General features: G+C 45.2%; 1 protein-coding gene across 5 annotated transcripts in view; it reads left to right on the top strand.

Annotated features, from left to right (window-relative positions):
* Positions 1–1,703: 1,703 nt before the first annotated feature.
* MKNK1 (MAPK interacting serine/threonine kinase 1) overlaps positions 1,704–22,925 on the top strand; it is a 42,673-nt gene continuing 21,451 nt past the window's right edge. For 3 of the 5 annotated variants that reach the window (XM_079921190.1, XM_079921187.1, XM_079921191.1), the window contains exons 1-4: positions 1,751–1,838; positions 6,712–6,845; positions 11,195–11,376; positions 21,266–21,367. In XM_079921190.1, the coding sequence (XP_079777316.1) occupies positions 21,268–21,367 (100 nt within the window). In that variant the 5' untranslated portion in view covers positions 1,751–1,838; positions 6,712–6,845; positions 11,195–11,376; positions 21,266–21,267. Of the gene's footprint in view, positions 1,839–6,711; positions 6,846–11,194; positions 11,377–14,256; positions 14,313–21,265; positions 21,368–22,925 lie in introns of those variants that run through there. The other 2 variants (XM_079921188.1, XM_079921189.1) reach the window with 2 other exon arrangements.

Raw genomic sequence — 22,925 nt, 5'->3', positions numbered from 1 at the left:
GCACTACTTCCTCAATTACTGGACAGCTTAGACTCTTAGAAACTTCAGGCTCTGGGATCATAGTTGTTCTGGAATACACCATGAGCGTAGACTTATCTCAGAACTGTGTGGCCAAGGCCTGCACCTTACATGAGAATGTCTGAATACATCAGGAAGCCCTCACAAAACTACTCTGAGAAATTCAGAGAGGGATGCTTGCAGAAGACTAGACAGAGAAAGGAGAAGATAAAAGAGAGAGCTGAGGCCTCAGCTACACAGAGAAAAGAGCCCCCCATAGGGCAAAACTTGGCAGGAGAGGATCCTTGGAGAGGCAATGTATTGAAGGTAGAGGGATAGTTTGGCTTGCTTCCTCATTCCCTGCTCCAAATATTTTTATGGCTCTTGAGCCAACAGGAAAACAAAGCCGTCTGCAGCCTAGCTGCCCAGCCATTCTCCCCACCTTGGAGCAGAGCATTCACCTGCTGAGTAAAAGATAGCCCACCACCCTTGGCCCCCAGGAACACTGCAGCCTCTTGGAAGTTTCCTGCTGCCACTCCCACTGCCCCACCATCAGGAGCTGTGTGGAGTGTGTGGTGAAGGGAGCCACAGGCATGGCTGGAGCTCAACTGATTTGGGAAGCCCTTCTTTAAGCCATTCCTCCTCTGAGCCCCCCAGAGCCCTCATCTCTGCTGTTAACTGAACTTGGTTGCCATGCAGGGAACACAGCAATTTTGGGAACCTGAGCTGGAACACAGACCTGAGTGACTGAGGATCATCTAGCTCTTGAGACATTCAGGGAACAGAGATGGGAACAGGCTAGCACAGCCTCTGAGTATTTGAGGCTTGGATGGGCCTGGAAGGCGATGGTGGGAGAGGTCAACTTACACAGGGGCTTTCAGGTTGAACTGAGAGATTCTGGAAGTGACTTACTTAATACAGAAGCTTGGGAGAACCCGCCCTGCCTCCAGCTGTCACCCAGACTGGGAAATCTAGCAAAGCCCTGAATGTTCCCTATTGTTCCAGACCTCCTTCCATCATACAGATGAGAAGACTGAGCCCAGAAGGGGAAAGGGAACGAACATTTGTCGGGTGGATGATGGGAAGGAAGTCCAAGAGGCTCTTTCACGAGCATTGCTCACCAGACCCTCACAGCAATCCTGACACAGGCAGGGAGGGATGTTTACTTCCATTTCACAACGGAGGAAACACACTCAGTTAGGGCCTGCCTTAACCGCAAGTCAGCACTCTCACTCCCTCATCACACTTGCAGCCTGGGGGAGGGTCGGGGGTTGGTTGAAATATTAATTTATTTGCAGGTAGTTTTCTGCAAGAAATGAACTTCTTACGTTTTTTATTTTAAACCACCATCACCTACTGGGGGTAATACTTTACTCAAGGAGAAACTCTCATGGTGAAATTACAGGCACGCAAACCTTTTAAGAAATTTTACAGAATTCGTTCTCGTCTTTAAAAAGATTGGCAGCATTTCCCCATATGTAAAAGGGATTTTAAAAATTCCTTCCCGGCATGCAGAAGCGCTCGGTAAATATAATTATACCTGCTGCTGCCGTGCCTCCTCCCTCCTTGCGCTTCCCGGGTTTCCCGACCTCCACTCGGGAAAGGGACGGCCAGAAGGAGCTAAGCCCTGCCCCCTATCCCAGCAACCTCCCCGCCCTTCACCCGTCACGCCTGCGCAGTTTGCTTGGCCCCCACTCGCTGGGCGTGGCCATCAGGGCGCAGGCGCAGCTCCTACACGCCGTCGGGCCCACCCCTCGGGGCTAGTATATCTTCTTCCGTGTTCTTGGCTGAGCGAGCAGGTGGTTGGTGTGCGCGACAGGCCTTGCCGGGAGTCAGCTGAGGTAAAGCCCAGACAGCGAGGTTTCCCTGCCAGTGAAATGGTGCGGGGAGCGGGGTGGGTTTGTGAATGAGTCGTGTGCCTGGGACGGAGCAGTCGGGGCTTTCAGAACGGCCCGAGGTCACGACCAGAGTCTGCTGCGGGGGGCGGGGACAGCCGAAGGGGACGCTTCTTTAGGGCTCTCCTTTGGCAGGGCTCCGTCTGGGACGAGCTCTGGGTGCAGCGTGTGTTTCCGGTCCGGGCTCAGCCTGTGCCTAGGGTCGGGGCTTGGGTTGTGACAGGTGTCTGAGGTCGGAGCTCATCCTGGGGCCAGCTTGAGACTCAGTCCCTATCAGGCTATATGGCTGGGCTCAGGGCTCAGACAGTCCAACGTCATGAATAGTTTTTCATGTGAGGAATTTATCATATCTGTGTACTCCATTATTTTAAAGTTAGATGTTTTCATTTAAAAGCCCCTGACATGGGTGGGTCGCTGTACAGTGAGGAGAGAGAATAGTGTCAGGTACCGTCTCTCTCCATAGGGAGTTTCCAGGCTACCTGTCACATGGTCAGTAGCAGATAAGAGGCCATCGCTGGTGACAGGATTGAAGTGTTGGAAGTGCTTGAGTTTGGGTCAGGCAGTCGTGGGTTCAGATCTCACCTCTGCCACTTCCTAGCTGTGTGTTCTCAAGAAAGTCATTTCCCCTCTCAGAGCTTTAGTTTCTCCTGTATTAAAAGAGCTTAGGAGGGTCATTGTGAAGGTTGAATGGGGTTACATGAGTCACCTTGTATGGCACCTGTCATGAATTGAGTGCTGAATATTTGGCACATGAAATGGGTGTGATATCTAGGAATTAGGTCATTTTGGACTGGAGTACTTTAGAGAGGCCTTTGAGGGAAGAGTTAAGGTGACTTAGGTCTTGAAGCCTCAGTGGGATTTATCGGTGGAACTGACCTTGCAGGTTGGGTCAGTGCTTACTGACCAGTGCCCATGTGCCCAGCACTGTGCTGGGCATTTCATATATATTGTTTCACTAGATCTGCAGCCTCTGACCAAGTGCTTTCGGCCCCACTGTACTTAGCTTCAGCCCCTGTAAAGAAGGCTTGGCTGGAAGTGATATAAAGAGGAGATCCAGGGTTGGTTTTTTATGCGGAGCTGGGCCAGGTGGAGACTTTGGTGCTCCCTCCCCAACTTCTCCCGCATCAGCTCTTCCTGTTCTGTGATCCATAGGGTTAATTGGGTTTTTTACTTTGTCTGGAAGTCCTGTTATGCTAGCAGATTTTGACGGTTAACGGGCCTGGCAAGGGAACACCTCTTAAACTCAGATTACATGAAGCTGAACCTGGGCAGTGAGAAGCTCTGTGAACAGGAGCTGTTGGATTCCAACACATACTTATGAAGCTTCCCATAGTAATCTAGTAATTTGGTTCCTTTTGCATCCTTTTCATGGGTGCCCATGTGATCTTCCTGAGACAGTGTTCTCATCATGTTATATCTCTGCTCAGAAACCTTGGTGGGCCTCATTGCCTGCCATATAGACTTTGGACTCTTCAGCCTCGTGGATGAGTCCCTCCATAATCTGTTCCCAAATCTCTCTCCTGCCCTGTTTCCCTTTGTTCTCCCAAACCTGCACTCTGTGGCCCAGGCAAAATAAACTAGTTTGTTTTTTTTTTTTTCTCTAGTACTCCCTGCATGTTCCTTTGCCTATATTCCATCTTCCTGAGGTTCCCACCTCCCCATCTTTCAAGGCCTGTGTCTCATGTAGCTTGTCATTGAAGCTTCTCTGGTCCCCCCTACTGGATTTGTTGCCCCCTTCCCGTCTTCCGTAGCAGAGGCTACACCTCAAATATAGCTCTTATTACAGTCTGCTTTGGGATGTGTCACCCCATATGTACTCTGACTACATTGGTGGAAAGGGATCATGTCTGTTTCATACCTCCTCTGCCTAGCACATAGTAGGCCTCTGCAGTGTGTTCAGTCGAATGATTCAGTGACATTTTTTATTTACTCGCTTTGGTCTTTGCTTTATGAGCTTTCATGCTCAGAGTGGGCCTTTGTGTTCTTCCTTCTCTTTGTGCCTAAGGAGGGCCCTAGTTTAGATTGATGGTGCCCTAATTACAGGCATCAAAGGTAAGAAAGTGCAGGAATTCTGCACAAGGCAGGATTCTTCATTGCTGCTATTGTTTTCAGGCTCTTGTCTTGCCTTTGCTGTGAGTTTTCTTGGCAGAGAGGTGGTGCTCTGTTCAGGAACCTGCACTGAATGTGTTATAGTTCACACAGGGGAAGGTGCACAGGTGGTTTACTAATCAGTTGTCCTGGCCTTGCCTTGGTCTTGGCCCCTCTCCTCTGGGAACCAGCAGCTACAATTTTTCCTTGCCAACAGCTTCAGCATCTGGAACAGAAGGCTCTTTGTTGATCATAGAAAAATATACCTCGTTGAAGATAGAAGGAACTTGGAAACCGTCTGGTTCTACTTCAGTTTTACAGATGGGGAGAGGCCCAGAGAGGGGAAAGGACTTGATCAAGATTGGACAAGACATCAGTCAGTGGTGGAGATAGTACTAGAAGTGAAAAGTCCTGACTCTGTTTTTTCCAGTCTACTACATTATAATAAAATTGTAACATTTATTGAGTACTTACTATGTGGCAGATCCTGTTTTAAGCGCTTTTTATGTAACATCTCAAAACTCTATATTTTACAGACTTAGAAACTGAGACAGAAATCATTCAGATCTATTTTCGGGTTCCCCGACTCTGCTTTTTAATATGGTTTTAATGACTGTCGTCTCCTAACCAGTGGGGTGGAACAGTTTAGGAATATTAGTACACTTTAAAAATTGCATGTTGATCAAGTCAGGTAGTGAGAGCAGAATTTTAGTAAACTCAGTCCAGGATCTTTCTGTAAAGATGCCCAGTCAGTGGTGGCAAGATTCAGTTTAATAAACGCATATTGAGCTCTTGCTGTGTACAAGACCCAGGTATTGAGAAATATACACAGAGGAGAACAACGCATTTCCCGCCCTCCTATAAGTAGTTCTCTTTTTTTTCCAGTGCATGTTCATTTTTTTTTATTAGTTATCTATTTTATACTTATTAGTGTATATATGTCAATCCCAATCTCCCAATTCATCCCACCACCACCACCCACAGTAATTCTCTTCTTAGAGCCTTCTCCCTCCAGTGTTGTTGGCAAGATAGGTAAGTACATAAATAACTGAAATCAGACTGACTATAGTAAATGTAGTAAAGAATGTAAACAAAGTGGGAGTTTGGGAAAAGGAGAAATCAATCCCAACACGACCGAAGAGGGTCTAGAAAGGATTCCTGAAGGTGGAAAATTTATGTTGGGCCTTAGAGGAGGTTCATTCCTGTGAGAAAGAACAGCTTGAGCAGGGGTCTAGAGGTGGCGTGTGTGTGTGTGTGTGTGTGTGTGTGTGTGTGTGTGTGTGTGTGTGTGTGTGTGTGTGTGTGTGTGTGTGTGTGTGTGTGTGTGTGTGTGTGTTGGGGAAGAGGAATGGAGTTGGTGAGGAAGGGAAATAGCTGAAATGATTGATTGTGGCCAAAATGTAGAAAAGGGTGTGGGAAGAAGAACACTAACATTTATCCAGTCTCTACTCTGCTTTGTGGCCAAGAGTATATTAGATGCACTATAATTTTATTTAATCCTCAGAATCCTGTAACAAGGAGATATTTAGCCCCAATTTAAAGATGAAGAAACTGGACCTCAGAAAGATTAAAGTGATTTGCCCAAGGTCATGTAGCTAGTAAGTGACAGAGTTTGGTCCAAACCTATGAGTGTTGGGTTCAAAGATCCATGTTCTTTTCATTATGCTGCAAGGCTTAAATGCCATGACTGGGGCTCTGTTTATTCTGGCTGCAGAATGGAGGCTAGTCTGGGGCAAAGGAAGTCTGAGAATGGGGACATCAACAAGGAAGCTGTTGAAATAGTTCAGTCCAGGCTTAAACTGTGAGCCACTGACTTAGTATGGTAGCTGCCTGGTCTAGGTCTGCTTGATTGGTTTACTATGTGAGCATTTTGGCAGCTCCTGTAGTACCATTAATCAGTTCATTGCCATCTCTACTACTAGAATCTTAGAATCAGTCTACAGAGGCTGCTGGCGCCTTGGTATTTCAGGCACAGGTTCTAATGTGCGTTTAACAGTTCATTACAACAGTGCCTGGGGAGGGAGCCCATTTGGCACATACTGTTCCTTCATTTTCTCACCCTCAAATTCAACAAGAATCTATAATGGAGGAAAGAGGACTCCACTTGCAGTCAAGAGGCTGGCATTCAAGTCCTGGTTGTGCTCATTAGAATCTGTGAATCCTTACATCTTAGCTTCTTTCTCTGGAATATGGCGGGTAATTTTGGTTTACATCTGAGATCTCTTCTCTTGCTGATGTCATATGTTACTTTGTTCTTCCTGGCTTGGGGCAGTATAAGGAAGTAGCTGAGAATATGAACTTGGATTCAGAGGGGCTAAGGTTTAAATTCCAGCCTGTTACCCTTCTTATACAGGGAGACAGTAGTTAGTAGACTCTACGTTGAACTGCCTGGGTTTGAGTCCTGGCTCTGACACTTGCTAGCTGTGTGACTTGGGCAAGTTATATAACCTTCCTGGGTCTCAGTTTCTTCACCTGTAAAATGGGGCTACATATATAACCTACCTTATGGGGTTGTTATGAGGATTGAGATAGCTTATGTTAAACACTTAGCACAGTGCCTGGCACATAGTAGGTGCTCAGTGGATGTTAGCTTTAATAGTAATACTGTTAAAAATTATTATTAATATCCAGTTAGGTATTGTTTTTATAGAAAATATATTTTTTAGGGCCATCTTCCCTACTATCTTACTTTGACATTGTTGCCTTCTCTTTCTTTCCATTGTCTCTTCAGGAAAATTTGAAATACAGCCATACCCCATTTTATTGCACTTCGCAATTATCGCGTCTTTTACAAATTGAAGGTTTGTGGCAACCCTGCATTGTCAGATGATGGTTAACATTTTTTAGCAATATTTTTAAATTAAGGTATGTACATTGTTTTTTTAGACATAATGCTATTGCGTACTTAATCGACTACTGTATAGGGTAGATATAACTCTTATATGTGCCAAGAAACCGAAAAATTTGTGTGACTTGCTTTTTTGCTATAATTGTTTTATTACGGTGGTCTGGAACTGAACCTGCAGTATCTCTGAGGTATGCCTATACTAGGTTGTTCCATCACAGGACTGCAAAACATGACATGACAGAAAGTGCCTATAGAAAAAAGGGTCAATTAAAAGTCAGTGGCGGGGCTTCCCTGGTGGCACGGTGGTTGAGAGTCCGCCTGCCGATGCAGGGGACGTGAGTTCGTGCCCCGGTCTGGGAGGATCCCGCATGCCGTGGAGCAGCTGGGCCCGTGAGCCATGGCCGCTGAGCCTGCGCGTCCGGAGCCTGTGCTCCGCAACAGGAGAGGCCACAGCGGTGAGAGGCCCACATACCGCAAAAAAATAATAATAATAATAAATAAATAAAAAGGGAAAAAGTCAGTGGCTTATTAGAAAATCTTACCCAACTTGTGTTTTCACCCACCTGGTCTCCACAGCAAACAGGAACAGAGCAGCATATTCATTTCCTTTTGCACAGCCTTCAACAGAAGTGCTCAGCGGGAATTCCCTGGCGGTCCAGTGGTTAGGACTCTGTGTTCTCACTGCCGAGAGCCCAGGTTCAATCCCTGGTCTGGGAACTAAGATCCCACAAGCCACACAGTGCGGCCAAAAAAAACCCCTCCAATTCACTCGTCAAAAAGTACAATAACGGTATCTTTGGAAAAGTGGTGCCTAATTTGGTTCTTCTTTCTCTTTAGCTTCAGCCCCTCTGGCCTTAACTTAAGCTATTTCTTCTTGTTCCATTTTCCATGAATATGGAAAAGTTCCCTCTGATTATAAAGGGAGGATGAAATCAAGATTTTCTCATGAGGACCTTTTGTAGACTTAAAGCCAGAATCGAGTTGGGCCTTATCTTCTCTTCGGCAGGCTAAACAGCCTTGCTTTCTTTTACTTCACTCTTAAAACCTATTTTCCGTTGCTTGGATCACATTGGTCATGCTTCTTTTCTTTTTCTTAGATCTTTCTACTTCTTGGCAGTGACCCAGACTGTACTTAGCTGCTAATAAGAGTCCAACTAAAACAGTTTAAGGGAGGAATAATTTCAGGTGTTTTCATTCATTCATTAACATTTATTGGATGTTTTCCCCATGTCAGGCACTGTGCTAGGTGTAGGGGACCCAGAGATGAATCAGACACAGTCTCTGCCCTGTTGCTAGCTCACAGTCTAGGGGGAGATGTACAGTAAAATGTTACAGGTGCTATGATTGAGTTATGCACAAGTGTGGGAAGCTGGAAATTGTTTAGGGTAGTTAGGTAGATACTGTCTGTTTTGCCTGGCCTATAGGTGAGGACTTCTATAGAGGAGTAGTAAGATATAATGCAGGAGGGGTGGCTTAGGGCAAGACTGTGGAGGCCCTGAGTGACAGCACAGGAGCTTGGTGATTCCAGAGGCAGTAGACCCCCATTAGACATGTTGGAGCAAGGAAGTACCAGGCTCAAATCTGGCTTTTTGTACCAAGGACAGATACCACAAGCTTATCTGTCCTATCTGCCCACCGCTGATGGTTTATGGGGGAACCCTTGTTTGTATACTTGGTGGGTTTTTTTGCTCTAAAACTTCTATAGAGAGACTAGTTCTTGACCTCTGAAAAAAGTTCATTCTCTGTATAGCAGGAAATTCATGAATAATTGAGAGAGAGTTGGGTGCCTGGTCTATGTAAGACCCAGTGGCAGACCAGTCTGTGAGGTTTGGTCTGGCCGCATTCACCCTTTCCCAGCCCTATACGAGAAAGAGGTGCAGGAATGAGGAGAGGGTTCCAGGGCTCATATGGATATTTGGTAAGGAATGCTAAGGAGATTCAGGTAGTGTGAGAGTCAGAAGTTCTTTCTGAGGAGGAAAGGAGGCCCAGTGGAATTTGGAATGGTGTCAGAAGGAATCGGGGCAAACCAGGCACTTAGAATCCTGGGTCATGTGTCTGAAAACCTCCAAATTCTATCCCTGCCTTTGTACTTTGCTCTCAGTTCATTCTCTCCTGCTGCCCAGTTGTGGTTTACAGAGTGTCTGGATTGCTTTCCAGGGTCACAGCTGATCTGGGGAAGCCATATCCCAAGCTAGAGTAATAATTACTATTTATCGAGTGCCTATTATAAACCAGGCACTATGCCATGAACTTGATACACATTAGCTCGTTTAATTCTCACAAAATCCCTGTCATGTGGGTGTTACTGCCCCCATTTTATAGATGATGACAGTGAAGTACGGAGAGGTTAAATATTATGTCCAAGGCTACCACATTAGTATATGGTAAGGCCAGACTCTGAATCTAGGCCTCAAAAGCCCATGCATTTTCTACCTCCCCTGCCCTAGAGTGGCTGCAAACAGCAAAATAACAAAGTCCACAGAGGAATTGTGAAGGTTGTTTTTACTGTAGGCCTACTAGAGGTGTGTGTGTGTGTGTAGCGGAGTGGAGTTGGTGAGGAAAGGGAATAAGCTGGGTTGGCGCACTATGGCCTACAGGCCATATCTGGCTCACCACCTGTTTTTGTCTGGACTGCAAGCCATTTGCATTTTTAAATGGCTGGGAAAAATTCAAGAGAAATTAATATTTTGTGACACAAAAATCATATGAAATTAAAATTTCAGCATCCATAAATAAAGTTTTATTGAAATATAGCCACAATCACTCATTTTCGTATCATCTCTGGCTGCTTTCGCTCTGCAAAGGCAAAATTGAGTAATTGTGACAGAGACCATATGACACACAAAGTATAAGATATTGACCGTCTGGCCCTAAACAGAAAACAAATTGCCGACCTTTACTATAGGCAACAAGAAGGGACCAAGGGGTTTAAACCTGTGGCAAAACTGAAGGCAAAGGGTTAAAGTCAAGGTATTCAAGTTTGCCCCTGGAAGCATTGTGGCCATAGGGAGAGGGAACGCAACCTGAGCTTCTTTGGGCCCTGGAAATAGTTTCGTTGGGCCACAGAGATTTGTTTGGGAATAAAAGGCACAATATGAAGGATAATTCTACGTGCTGACATTCTCTTTTGAACAATAAAGAAATATTTTGTGGATGAAGTAATTCATTCAGATATTTACTGGAGCCCTTTTTTGTGCCAGATACTACATTAGGTGCTGGAAATACAAAGATGAAAAAGACATGTCCTTGCCTTTGAGGAGGTTATGGCCTCATGGGAGAGCCACATGTGCATGAGTATAGCCTACTCTAAGCATTACAATAGTATTTAGATGTGGTTTCAATTAAATGCAGAATGAAGTAGAAAAAAGAGGGACTATTCCTGTAATTTGTGGGACTACTTTCAGTAATTTATGTTAGGCCTGGAAGGATGAATAGGTGTTGTTTGCAAGGAACTATATACCAGGCTGAGGGAGAGCCTGCCAATGGGAATATATAGAGTTTATGAGGTTGGAGGAGAAAGCAACATTAGAAATGATTTAAAGGTTCTGTGGCTGGGTGACTGGCAGAATGATATAATCTGATAGAGAAGAAGAAGAAGGAGGAAGGAGGTGGTAGATGGGGGTTGGGGATAAGTACAGTTTGGGACATGTGATTTGAGGTAATGGTGAAACACATCTGGCTTCCAGGGCCTAGAATTCGGATTTAAACTACATTTTTAGAGCTTTTCCACTGGGAAAAGGGGAAGTACATATTCATTGAGTAGAGAAATTGACAAATCAACTTTGACACATGGTAACTAGAGCCATGAGATTAAAAATAGCAGTGGACATACAGAAAATGAAGTCATCAGATGGAAAACTAGCAATAGTTATGCATTTGGCATAAAACCTTATTCTTGTTCATGCCACCTGCTGCTCTCAGCATCTACTTTACCTTTCTGACTCTGGTGCCTCCTGCCTGTGAGTCTTGGACCTAACCACTAGGAGGTGAAACCAGAGCTCATTCATCTCTAAAAAAGTGGACAATAGAAAAGTGGTAGCTTTTACCTTCCATGTGAGCCTCCTCAGCGTACAGAGGTGCCCATATCTGTCATTCAGGTCCAGTTACATCTTTTTGGTTCTGGAATCTCACAATGGAAGCATAATCCGAAAACTTTTACCCAGACCCTTGTTAAATCTTCACATGCTTTGTGTCAGCATTTTACATGCTCCAATTTTAAAGACTGGGGAAATCTGTGATTGCCTTGTGATTACTTACTTACTGGTGTAACACATAGCTTTGGGGAACCACAAGTTGATCTTTATCTTCTCTGTTCATTTTTTTTAAGTCAGCATTTTTACATCCTTTCTGTTTCTGCTTTCTGAAGATTTTCATGCCAGGTATAATGAAGCAGAGGCCAATGGAAAACTGAAGAATGTCTGCTATGTACAGAGGCCATTGAAACACTTCCTGCAGCTGGAAGACAGCAGCCCCCTGACAGGAGCATTATTGCATTTGGAATTTCAAGTTTACAGAGGGTCTGCTTCGCAAAGTTGGGCAGACCTATAGGTAAGATTGGATGCACATTTTATTTAACCTTTTAGATTGCATCAGGTTGAAATTGCAGATTCCCCCACTATCTGAAAGTAGAGTGTTCCCATGAAACCTTTCTTAAGCAGAAATGGTGTAAAGCAATTATCTTAGGACACATCTTGCTAACGGATGCACAAAATAAACGGAGGTCAAGCATAGATGCTCACAGACACAGTTCCAAGCTCTGTCAGCTTGATACTGAGTGTAGTTCCTGGGGAAGGAGCTTGGCAGTGCCATTCTCACTGCTCGTGGTGCGTGGTTCCTCTATAATGTTCACTGGAAGACAAATGCTGAACCCTATTTTCACTTTTCACCCTTTCTTGTAAATATGAAAATCCTCTTAGTATGTCTTGAAAACAGGTACATACTAATGTAGGTCTTTCATAAAAGCAAAGTGGTGTGAAGCGAACTTTCCAAAAGTTGGGAGACCTATATCTGATATTTCCAGAGGAAGGGGTGAGTCAGAGACTCCAGTGTTCAGTTGGGCAGCTAGGATTAGCTGGGCTTTCTGGCATGCCTAAGACAGTTACTCAGTAGGGTGGAGCACATTTCTACCAGAATAAACTGGCAGAGAGGGTCATAAGGAAAACTATGCAGTAAGGAAAACATATTTATTCCCTTTTAATTATAAAGGTAAAATGACTGTATCATAACAAAACAAAATCAAATACAACAGAAGTATCAAAAGTAAAATTCTGTACCCACCCAATTTCATTCTTCCAAAGTTAACTATTGTTAATAATGGCTTGAGATGTATCTTTCCAGGTTTTAAAAATTTGTGACATATCTGAGGACATTTTGAAGTGTTCTGTATGACACAGTATCCTGAGGTCTCGTCATGCCTGGTGGTTTATAAACAATGCCTCATTTGTAGATTGTTTCAGATGAGGGCTAGGTGAGAATGGCTTTAGCCTGTTCTGAGAGTTTTCAGACTTTGCTGCTATGTCACCCTCCTTCAACTGAAGCTTTCCCGGGGCACAGTCTTCCCCTGCTCCCCATCCCCAGCCAGCTTCCCTTCCTGAATTCTCCCCTTCTTTGATGGTACTACTGCTCTTACAGTTACCTGATTTTGGTTAATAAGCATATATCGAGGTCCCCCTGTGTGCCTGGTTCCATACAGGGCAGTGGGGATAGAGAGAAATTAGACTCCGTGCCTTCCCTTCAAGGAGGATAGTGGTCTTGGACTCCTCCACCATCTCCAGTCATTGGGCAGGACCAGGACCAGCTTTGCCTCTCTGGCTTCATTACCACTCCCCATCACACGCCTCACCTCTTCCTCTTCCTTTCTATCCCCACCTCAGCCACACACCTTCCCTGCCTTCCTCCGGGTTGTTGCCACAGCCTCGCTCTGCCCTCTCATCCCCCTCCAGCCTCCAGTTTATTCTGCCATCACAGCTGGTTTGATGGCCCTAAAGCATAGCTCCAGTGGGGCCCAGTCCCTCCCCATTGCCTAGAATAGTGGTTCACAAGTGTGCTCTACAGACCCTGGGGATCCTTGAAAACCTTTCAGATATCTGCAAGGTCAAGACTACTTTCATAATAGTGCCAAGATGCTATTTGTTGTTGCAAAGCAACAGTGGGCAAAACTGCTGATGCCTTAGCGCGAATCAAGGCAGTGGCACTGAACTGCACTAGCAGTCATTGTATTCTTATTGCTATGCACTCACAGTTTTAAAAAAATGCCGTTTTCACTTAAGTATGTCCTTGATGAAGCAGTAAAAGTTATTAATTTTATTGAATCTCAGCCCTTGAGTACACATCTTTTTAATGTTCTGCATGACACAGTGGAAATGCTCGAAAGCACTCCTGCTGCATACCAAAGCACAGCGCTTGTCTCAAGGAAAAGCACTTGTGAGGTTGTGAACTGCAAGCTGAACTACCTATTTTCATTTTTCCTGGAAAGAATGACTGACTGATGGTTAGTGAGGCTAGAAAGTAGACAGGCACTGGATGTTGGAGGGCCTTGTAGGCCATATTAATAAGCTTGGATGAGCTGACTTCAGCCTTTTTCAGCTTTTTATACAGTCCTGCTTACACAAATCCAGTCCTTTACTCCTACTTGCTATTTCTTTCTTTCTTTTTTAAAAAAATTAAGGTATAATTGACATAACAACATTATATTAGTTTCAAGTGTACAACATAATGATTTGATGTTTGTGAAATAATCACCACAATGTCTCATTAGCATCTATCACCATACATAGTTACAGAATTTTTGTGTGTGATGAGAACTTTTAAGATCTACTCTCCTAGCAACTTTCACATATGCAGTACAGTATTATTAACTGTAGTTGCCATGCTGTACATTCATCCCATGACTTATTTATTTTATGACTGGAATTTTGTACCTTTCGACCCCTTTTACCCCCAATCTCACCTACCCTCCACCTGCCACCTCCAGGAATCACCAATCTGTTCTCTGTGTCTATAAGCTTGTTTTTTGGTTTTGTTTTTAAGATTTCACATACAAGTGAAGTCCTGCGGATCATATAGTATTTGTCTTTCTCTGTCTGACTTACTTCACTTAGCCTGATACCCTCAAGGACCATCCATATTGTTGCAGACTGCAAGATGTCATTCTTTTTTATGGCTGAATACTATTCCATTGTATGTATATGTGTATGTGTGTGTGTATCTCCCACTCTTTATCTGCTCGTTCATCAGTGGACACTTAGGTTGTTTACTTATGGGGAGCAGATATCTTTTCAGGTTAGTGCTTTCATTTTCTTCAGAAAAATACCCGGACGTGGAATTGCTACGTCATATGGTAGTTCTGTTTTCCTCCTTGCTATTTCTTAAGTACACACTCCCTTTACCCCCTGCACCATTCCTGTTCTCATTCCTTCCACCAGGTGATGCAGTGAGAGCTCTGAAGGCTGCATATGATCCCAGAATCAGAACCGAGGAAGAAGGTGGGCCTGAAGCTAGACCTTTTGCCCCTGGGAATCTTACCATCCCAGCCTGTTTGAGGCCTGTTGTGAATCACCACCCCTCTGGCACCTTAGTGGTCCTCAAGCTGCTTTCACTGTAGTTGAGTGAGAGACTGCAATCTGCGTAATGCTGCCCAGCCCCACTACACACTGGACTCTGCAGCAAACCTGTGAAATACCTTAGCCCCTTGGAATCACATTAACAGACCGTCCTTTGATCAGGACAAGCTGATTTCACAGGGGGACTCCTTTCATCCACCGTGTGTTAAATTTGACTAGCTTCCATTTGAGTGTACCCTTGACCTTGTCCCCTACGTGGTAGTGATACCATCAGAAACCAAATCAACCAACTAATAGGCCAGACAAAAGAAGAATACAGTAGCCTTGTCCTGATACCAGAACTGCCATGGAATAATGTGGTTGGACTGGCTTGTAGCTCATCCTACAAAACAGGCCAAAACACAAAGCTATCTCAGAGCAAGGAGAGGAAACTTCTGATAAATTAGATTTTAGATTAATATAATCGTGATAATATGGTCGTAATGCCCTTGTGTTTAAGCTGGAGCAGTGCCACCCAACCTTTTGGACATCGTAGCACACAGAAAATGATGTTGTTCAGCCTGGTGAGAGGATCAATATCTCACTCACAGCACATCAGTGGGGAGGCTCTGTGCTAAGGTTTCTAAATAAAAGCATTCTTGTTGGTGCCCAGCTAACTCTGACTGGCTGTCCCCTTCTGCCTTTCAGCATTAATGTTTAAGTATGCTGTAATAGTTAAAAGCTTGAATTCTGAGCCAGACTGTTTAGATTTAAATCTGAGCTCTGCCACTTACTAGCGATGTGATCGTGGCAACTTACTTAATCTTTTTGCACCCAGTTTCTTCATCTGTAAAATGTGGATAATAATTGTACTTACCTCATAGAGTTGTGAGGGTTAAGTAAGTCAGTATATGTAAACTGTGGTATTTGTAAAATGCCTAGAACATTGCCTGGCATGGAGTAAGCACCATGTAAGTGTGTGTACTACCACTACTATTACTACTGCTTCAGAGAAGTAAGTGTCCCGGGCTAGTCTCCCCATTCCTCCTCACTGCCTCCTCCTCTGCTCAGATTTCTTAATCTTGGCCTCTTCCTTAGGAGTGTCCATCCCCCTTCCTTTCATTTCCTCAGTTCCCTTTCGTTTTCTCAGTTCTCCATTTGTTTGGGGGCCCTCAGCCAGCTGATGACTGAGAAGGCAGATGAATTGATAATTACCCTCATCAGCTTACTGTCACCACTATTCCTTCTCTAGAAAGCTCTAGCGACTGAGGGAACTAGCTGTCACATGTTGGGAAGTGAATCATAGATCTTGAAAAGAACTCTAGGGTGGTTGGGAGAGGAGCATGAGCTAAGTTTGTCAAGCTGAGTTAGCCAGAAGAGTCATGTTCTTGGGGAAGAATGATCGTCTTTGGTGTGACATACCAGATGTTAGAGCTGGTTAGTTCTCTCTAAGCTCTACCAAAAGGTGGAGAACAGATCTGGTGCCTTTTGGGGGCCATGTGGCTCATAAGACCTCATGGAGAAATGACACAGTTCTTTCAGAAGGGGGGCCTTGAGGTCGACTTGTGGGCTGTACAGTGGCTCGGTACTGGCATGTTAGGAATATCTGTGGCTCTGGTAGTCCCCCCAGGTGAGACCCCTCAGCCGCTCCTCATCTGCTCTGTGGGTCCTCTGGGCCCTCTCCCCGTGAAGGAGCCAGGTTGGTGGTTGGATCTGTATCTTTAGCACCTACTACGCCTCCAATGAATACCTGTTTTACAAAGAAAGGAGAATATGCATCCCTACACTTACTTTAATGGAGAAAACAAGATAAACTTATGCCTAGGAATAGAAACACATAATAGTGATGATGGTGATGATACTATGGTGGTGAAGCTGCAAATGATCTGCCCCTGCTCACCCCTTCAGCTGACTTGTCATCACTCCCCACATACTCTATGCTCCAGCCAGCCTGAACAATTTGCAGTGGCACTAGCTGGCCATACTGCCTCTCCTTCAGGCCTTAGCTCATGCACCTCCTCTGTCTCTCTTCCCAGCCCCCACCCTGGCTGGTTCCTGGCTGGCTCCAGCTTAGCTGTCCCTTCTTCTAGTGACCAAACTGGTCACTAGTGACCTATAGTGAGTTAGCCGCCTGTCTTTTGCTCCACAGCACCTGGTACCCCTGTCATAGCACTTGTCCCACTGAATTGAAATCGTTTTACATGTCAGTGGATTTAAATTCGATAAGGGCAGAGACTGTGTCTTCTCTTATATTCTCACTGTCTAGCACTGGACAATCAGTAGGTGCCAAATAAAAAACAGTATTTGTTGAATGAGTAAGTCAGCAGTGCTTTCACTTCTCCTTTCTTGTTTGATCCTCACAAAAGCCTTGTGATCCAGGGAGGCCAGGCCTTACTCTGACCTTATTTTGTATATGAAGAAACTGATACTCAGAGAAACTAAGCAACTTGCCAAAGCTCACACAGTGTGAAGACCAGGATTTAAAAGGGTGTATCTCAGGTGCAGATGTTCAGTGCATTATTTGGGGGCTTTTTCACAGAGTTTTTCCTTTTAAAACATAGCATTTATAAAGATAAAAGTTAAAATGCCATTTGTTGTTTTTCCAAGATTATAAAAATTCAGGGCCCCAATATTCCTGAAATGTTTTTTCTTTGCCTGCTGTTGAATTTCAATATAAAGAAATCTAGGTATAATTTGTAAAACTGTACAATTGGACTCTAAATTCCAGTGTGCATTGGAGAAATGTTACTGTGTATTTTGTTAAAGATGAAACTTGACTGAAACAATAGCACTTAAAAAAAGTAATAAACATCATTGTATACAATTTGGAGAATACTGAAGAATATAAAGAAGAAAATAAAAATCACCCTATCACACAGAGAAAACTACTATAGATAAGATGTGACCTGGACTTGAAAGGGCAGCATTGTGTTTGAATCCAAGTTAAACCACTAACTAGATGTTTGGTGTTTGGTAGATAATTTAACCTCTGAGCCTCAGTTTCCTCACTTGAAATATGGTGAAATATTTACTTTGGAGATTAGTGTAAGAATTAGAGATAATGTATGTAAAATACCTGTGCTTGGCACATAATAGGCACTCTTTCAGATTGTAGTAGTTTAACAATTTTGTGTATTTCTGTCTAATCTTTCTACTCTGTTGTATGTGCATACAGACTTATGCATACATATATGTTTTTTTGTTTGGGGTTTTTTTTTTTGCGGTACTCGTGCCTCTCACTGTTGTGGCCTCTCCCGTTGTGGAGCACAGGCTCCAGACGCGCAGGCTCAGCGGCCATGGCTCACGGGCCCAGCCGCTCCGCGGCATGTGGGATCTTCCCGGACCGGGGCACGAACCCGTGTCCCCTGCATCGGCAGGCGGACTCTCAACCACTGCGCCACCAGGGAAGCCCCATATATGTTTTTTTGAAGTGCATTTATATTAAGTAGCTCACTGGGTCCTCACAGCATTGCTGGAAAGGGCAGGTATTATTTTTAAACCTAACCTGTAGATGAGGAAACGGAGACGCTAAGAGGCGAAGTAACTTGGTCTTGGTGCTACGTCTAGTAATATCTGAACCAGACTTTCACTTAGGTCTCCCGATGCCAAGCCCACGAGCCTTCCCTGTCAGCAGTGTGCTTCCTCTCCACTCTACCTCCACGGATACACAAGTAGTGGACCGACCGCCAAGCCTGGCCCAAGAGGAAAGCAAGGGCTGGAGGCAGTGAAGTGCTGGGAGCCTCCATGCCAGCTGAGGTCTGTCTACAGACATGAAGGAAGTGCTCACTCCCTCCTCTGAAGTAGCAGACACATCGCCCAATCCTATAGCAAAGACCAGGCTTCTTGCTAGAAAGTTAAGGACGTTTTGAGTCATAGGGCTTTGTTGAGAGGGAGTTTATCAGGGAATTCATAGACTGAGTAAAGCCTTACTCTGTGCTGCCTGCAGGGCAAAGGTGTACCTACGTTTCTTTCAGTGTGTGCACTCGTTACCTAGAGGGCCTGGGTGACAGGCCTGCACCTAACCCCGAGGATGTGCGTCCTCTCATATCATTCTCATTTCAGTACACGTTTTCTGATGCCTGATACATGTCTGACACCACACCACGACTTATAGGAGACGCAGAGATGCACAGGCAAGGATAGCCCTGGCCTTTAGGAACAGTAGAGAGAGCTCAAGGCCAAATAAAACCAGTGCTCTAGTATAGCTGCTAGCAGGGTGTTTGGGAACAGAGGATGGAGCACCGGATTCGAGCTCTGTGCAGTAACACCATCTATTTGCATAGATTTCAAAAGTGTTTGTGCAAACCTTAACTTACTCTAAGGTGGGGAGACTTTTGAGCTGGGTTTTGATGGCTGAGAGGAGTTCTTAGGCCAAAGGAAGGAGGTAAGCCAGCTTGATTGTGGAGCCTCACACCCTGAGGAAGCCTTTCTCAAATGATTGCATGCATAATAAACTAAGGTCCCAACAGAGTGTATGGACAGGCTCCAGGTGAAGAGCTTTCAGACCTTTGGTAAGATTATGACACATCTCCATCCCGCTCCCCCCGCTGTAAACAGGGAAGTTAAGCATGTTTTTTCCACTTCACTGTCTTCCTACATTTTTTTCTTCCTAGTTTCAAAAACAACTCTCCTTCAACAAGTTCTGTTTCCAAGGAAAGTCTTAACCATTTGTCCCTTCTGGCGCACCCTCTTCCATTGAAATCCATGCAGAATAGACCAGGTACTCGATCTTTTTGTGTGTGAAGCCATAAAATCTAATACCATGTATGCAGCAGTGCTCAGAGGTATGCTTCTTCCACGAGAGGCTCCCTCAGCCCTGCTGTGGTGAAAACCAAGTATAAATTGCAGCTAACGGGGTTTTCTAGCTAGTCATAAGTATGTCTGCGCGTCCCCCATGAACTATAACACCGCCAGCTGTCTTGCTGCTTCTCTCCATTGCTGCCTTTGGGCTGTTTTGCTTGTACTTTGGCCCTCCTTCAGAGTGTGGGCAGGGGAAGGAGGAAGAGAAGTGAATCCCAAATCTGTCCCCTCTGCACTCAGCTCGCAGTGCTGGTGAGAAAATAGATGGGGTGGGGAGGGGTGCCACTGGACTGCACTCAAGTGCAGGGCAAGAGGGGCAGTGGTCCCTCCTTCTCAGCCTGCTGTCCCAATGGCCAGCACCCCTCTCCTGGGGTCCTGGAGACGAGTGAGCCTTGTTTTATTTCTGTAGAATTTCTCACTGTGTTGGGCGGCTCTTTTCCTTTTGATTTCCCTTGGTGAGGGTGGATCTTTGGCTGCTGCTGTTTGAGTTTGGTTCTTTGAATTCATAGCATGTCGCAGTCCCCAGGTATATCTTGTGCTTGAAGCTGTTGGCTAGAGTAATACTTGGAGATCCTCTGTGGATTCCTTTTCTCCACATGTTTATCTTCTCTAAAGTGTAAATGAAAGTCTACTGTCGTCAGATCCTAAAAATGGGAGGAAGAATGCAGCTCAATTGAGCTGTCAGACACTTGGCTGCTTAACCAGGTTCTGGATTGTGGTATTGAAACGCGCCATTGTTCTGTGTGCTTTCTCCTAATGGTTGTGTGTACTTGCTTCTGAGAACAGTGTGCAGTAGTCGTGCGTAGGCTCTAATCAATCTTCCTGAGCAGACTTGCCATTTTTCTGATCATGTTCAGCTGGGGTCCTCTGAGAAGAGAGTGGGCCTTTCCCCTCAATGGGCAAAGAGCCAGCTTCCATTTCAAAATCTCAGAAAAAAAAATCCAGCAACCCAGAGCCTGTGTTTATTGAAGGTTGGTCTAAAAGTCACTCACATTGTATGCCCCATCAGTGCTCGACCGCCTCTATTTTAGAAGGATGTAAAGGTTTAATCACCCTGGTGGGGATTTAGACCCAGAGACTTCAGAGAAATCTTATTATTTCTAACTGCAGGCGAAGAGTATTAAGGCTCCACTCTGGATCAAGGGCATGGCATGTTCTATAAGTAATTTATCTTTAACATGGGAAGGCCCTTCTCCAGTGTCTTAGAAACAGGACTATGATTGGCTGCTGGTTCATTATTCCTCCTTTTCTCTTTCCCCCTCTCAGTCTTCATGCTTATTCTTTCTGTCCCCACCCTTTCCTGCCCAATCTGTCCAATGTCTGAATGTCTGCCTCACAAATCCTCCCTTTAAGGTGGGGAGCCAGGTGCTTGCCAGAGAGATAATAATGTTTTTGCAATAAATGACTGCATCCAGCAACCCGGTGTAGACCCGTCAACTGCAGGCTTCTGAATGGACCCTACCTGCCTCCTCTCAAATAAGGAGCTGAGGAGGGAGGGTATGCGCTGGCCTCCCAAGCACTCAAGTCTGTGCTCTTGGACATGAAGGAATTTAGGGCCATCCTCAAACCCACCCCCTGCCCTGTTGTACCGTCACAGAGGCAGCCTCCACTGAGGGCCTTTTGAGTCCCTGTGCACATCCACAGGGATGTTACTGAGCAGCATGCGATTTCATTTGCATGGACCCCCCCCCCCGCCCCCGCAAACCCGCCTCCCTTCCTGCTTAAGCTCCCTGGGTCCTGCCTTTCTGGTGCTGAGGCTGAAGGAGGATGTCACATGTGGGATTCTGCTTAAGGATTCGTTGTTCAGTTTGGGGGCAGATCTAAATCCATGTGCTAATGAGCTTGGTTACGGCAGGCTTCTGCTATCCTCTTTTAATCTAGCGTATCTGTCTGAGTTCCTTTCCACAGTTAATGATCTATAATGGTTTTGCTTTTAGTTTTGCCTCTTGGGTCAAAACAGATAAATAGCCCTCATAGATATTTTTAAAATGTGAGTAGAAAGCTCCTGGGTCCCCCCCTCCTTTTTTTCCTTTTGAGTGAACTTATAGCCTGATCAGTCCAGTGATATTTCCCTTCTATCTCCTCTTTTCTCCCAGAGATGGGCAGCAGTGAACCTGTTCCCATTGCAGAAAGTGACAAGAGGAAGAAGAAGAAGCGGAAGGCCCGGGCCACTGACTCCTTGCCAGGAAAGTTTGAAGGTTGGTCACCCTCTTTGATCTCTTAGAGCTGGGTTGGTGGCTTCCCAGGCATGGGAGGAGTGTCCTGGTAGCCCAGGGGTAAAGGTCATAGGATGCATCATCTTAGAGCCAGCTTCATGGTTCTCCGTGTGATAGGCGTGAAAGATAGGGGTGAGAGAGTTTACGGAAAGGGGTGATAGAGAGTGCAGGGATGGGAAGAGCTCTTGGATGGTGCACAAGCCTCCTCTGAATGGTCTGAGCATTTCATCAGGGAGCAGAAAGGCCAGTGTGTCACAGTTGCACGTGGAGTGAGATCGCCTGGTATGCTTCAGCTGCTTTTCAGATATGATCTTTCCCTCAGCTGGTCCTGGAGGAGCTGCCGAGAGGTAGAACAGCCATGTCAGAGGAAGAGGGAACGTCAAGGGCCATGGCTGCAAATGAAACTGAAATCTTCTAGGGAATTCCCTTACGGTCCAGTGGTTAGGACTCTGTGCTTTCACTGCCGTCGCCAGGGTTCAGTCCCTAGTTGGCAAACTAAGATCCCGCAAACCACATGGCGCGGCAGAAAGAAAGAAAGAGGGAGGGAGGGAGGCAGGGAGGGAAGAAGGAAGGAGGAAAGAAAGAAAGAAGGAAAGAAACTTCAGTATTCTATAAGCAGAGAATTCAACTTATAGAGATTGCAACTACTTGTGCTGGGTGAGTTTGACTCTGTTTAATAGTGCATGTTGTGTTCAGGGGACACGATGTTGAGTTGTCAAACATTTTGAACAGTGTGTGTGAGGCACCAGGCTCAGTGCTGGTCCTGTTATCACTGGGCACCAGATGGGATGAAGTGACTCATTGGACACTCCTGCGAAGGACTGAAAGGATAAGTAGCTCCTCCTAGGAGTGACCGAGCCCCCATCATCTATTTTGTTTCTTTCATTGTGAAACTTGAAATAGCTTCTCCTTACGGTCCCTCTTTCCAACACTGCAGACATACTAGTGAACTGACTGTTTTGTAGAGTGGTCCTAAAAACAAGCCCTTTATGAGTCAGGAATATTGGACCTCCAGCCACCAACCTATCCTGACACACGCAAAGGCTGATACCCAAGTGTCCATTGTAAGAGAAGCACGTCATTTAAAATACTTACAGCTGTGAGACCAAACCTTGATGGAACCAACAGGGTGCTTAGTGTAGGTTTTGTCTGTTTGTCTTTAACAGTAGCTGTGTGTGTATGGCAGAGGGGGTTGGGGAATGAACAAAAGTCCCAAGGTTTTTTAGAATAGTTTCCAAATCAACAAGTCTTCCTCTTTCAATGAACACGAGAGTATTTCCTGTTATTCAGGGATGGCTTGTGCAGTTATGGGGTTTCTCATGACTAAGAGTGATAAAATCTAATTTCATGGTTAAAAGTATTCTGCTCAGTAGTCTGTGGGTTTAAATGCTAGGCTGCCTCAAGAGGAAAAAGCTGAAGAATGGAGACCAAGGGAGGAGAGGCCTCGGCAGAGACCATGATAGAGCTATGGCTTCCTTTGGAAGGGGGTCAGAGAGCTTGTGCTCTTTGTGAGGAGCGGGCCTTGGGCAGGCCACCTAAA

The sequence above is a fragment of the Stenella coeruleoalba genome (assembly GCF_951394435.1).
Source record: "Stenella coeruleoalba genome assembly, chromosome: 1".
Lineage (NCBI taxonomy): Eukaryota > Metazoa > Chordata > Mammalia > Artiodactyla > Delphinidae > Stenella > Stenella coeruleoalba.
The sequence above is the reverse complement of the archived record's forward strand: the minus strand, read 5'-3'. Positions and strand labels throughout refer to the sequence as shown.